At 41.8% G+C, this 1,421-nt stretch overlaps 1 protein-coding gene across 1 annotated transcript in view; it reads right to left on the bottom strand.

Moving 5' to 3' along the window:
- Window positions 1-244: 244 nt before the first annotated feature.
- Window positions 245-1,421, bottom strand: part of LOC135110134 (uncharacterized) — a 12,992-nt gene continuing 11,815 nt past the window's right edge. The window contains exons 3-4 of the mRNA XM_064022090.1: window positions 1,152-1,192; window positions 245-379 (exon numbers count right to left, since the gene is read on the bottom strand). Of these exons, the coding sequence (XP_063878160.1) occupies window positions 245-379; window positions 1,152-1,192 (176 nt within the window). The remainder of the gene's footprint in view (window positions 380-1,151; window positions 1,193-1,421) is intronic.

Raw genomic sequence — 1,421 nt, 5'->3', positions numbered from 1 at the left:
ACGATTAAGCTACATAAACAATACAAACACAATAAAAAAACACGCATTTCAACAACATAATACAGAACAGAAACACAAAGAACTACAAACGAAGAGCAACCTAACTTAACCTAACCAAACCAAACCAAACACACACATGACTTTACGAGGAAGTGAAAAAGTACACCCAATAAACAAAACAACACTGCAAAATAGATCTTCCTGAATGCAAACAGATACCAGAAATGAACCGATCAATGCACAACTAATCACGCCACTGAGGTGAGACAATGGGCAGAATTACGGCGTCCTTTGCATGTGAGAGTTGTGCATCAGCGGGCAATGAGCGAGGTGGAGCAGCCAACACTCTACTGGCCGGGCCCTGGTGACCCTCCCCTCGCTAAAACTGTCATACTAACACGTGATTGGTTGGTTATTAGTGTATGTATGTTTGGGTAATTGAGAGAGAGAGAGAGAGAGAGAGAGAGAGAGAGAGAGAGAGAGAGAGAGAGAGAGAGAGAGAGAGAGAGAGAGAGAGAGAGAGAGAGATTGACTGACTGAATAATTGAATTGCCAAGGCGTCACAACAACTGGTTACACGTCCCACAGTCTATAATTAGGAATAGAATAAGGAAAATATGTTTACTTAGATGCCTCACTCAAATATTGTGACCTAGAGAGAGAGAGCGAGAGAGAGAGAGAGAGAGAGAGAGAGAGAGAGAGAGAGAGAGAGAGAGAGAGAGAGAGAGAGAGAGAGAGAGAGAGAGAGAGAGAGAGAGAGAGAGAATAGCATTACTCATTCGTCTTTACTTATTCATCTATTTCTCAAAGTATTCTACATTTCGTGTTTTTTTTTTTTATCATAGTTTATAGGTAACTGTTTAGGCAAAGACAAGGTAACAGGTAACAGTCGCATTATACTATTGTCTGCCATAAAAAAAAATCGTGCTCTGTGGTAGTAAAAGAAAATGGCTGTTTGAGGGAGACTAAAGCTATTCTCCGTTAACTCATGGGTGGTACTATTCTCACCTATAACATTTAAAGCATACCCTAACTCACTAGCAAAGGTTAACCATGAAATAGTTTCTCTAACGCACTTAACTAAGGTCTGGTAGTCTCTAGTGAACGTGGAGCAAGACTATTAAGATTGTTTGAAATTTTTGAAAACCTACCTCGGTCACTTGGCTCCCTGACCGACAGCCAAAACAAAGCGCTGAAAAGACATAAGAAGCCACAACAAGGAACTCTACACAACCACTGACAAACCTTGGCTAACCTTCACTCCTCGTGGCGTCACCTCCTTGTTCTCGTTGTTGTGGTTGCCCTCACACTAATCTTTCAAAGACGCTTCATGCTCACAAACACATTTAAAGAGGTGAGTGTTCCCGCCACTGTGACGCCGGGCTATTGTCAAGTGTTCAACTGTAGCCGTTCAAAAGCAA

Source organism: Scylla paramamosain, chromosome 20, assembly GCF_035594125.1.
Source record: "Scylla paramamosain isolate STU-SP2022 chromosome 20, ASM3559412v1, whole genome shotgun sequence".
NCBI classification, from domain to species: Eukaryota; Metazoa; Arthropoda; class Malacostraca; order Decapoda; family Portunidae; genus Scylla; species Scylla paramamosain.
Note: the sequence above shows the minus strand (reverse complement) of the source record. Positions and strands in the feature narration are given on the sequence as shown.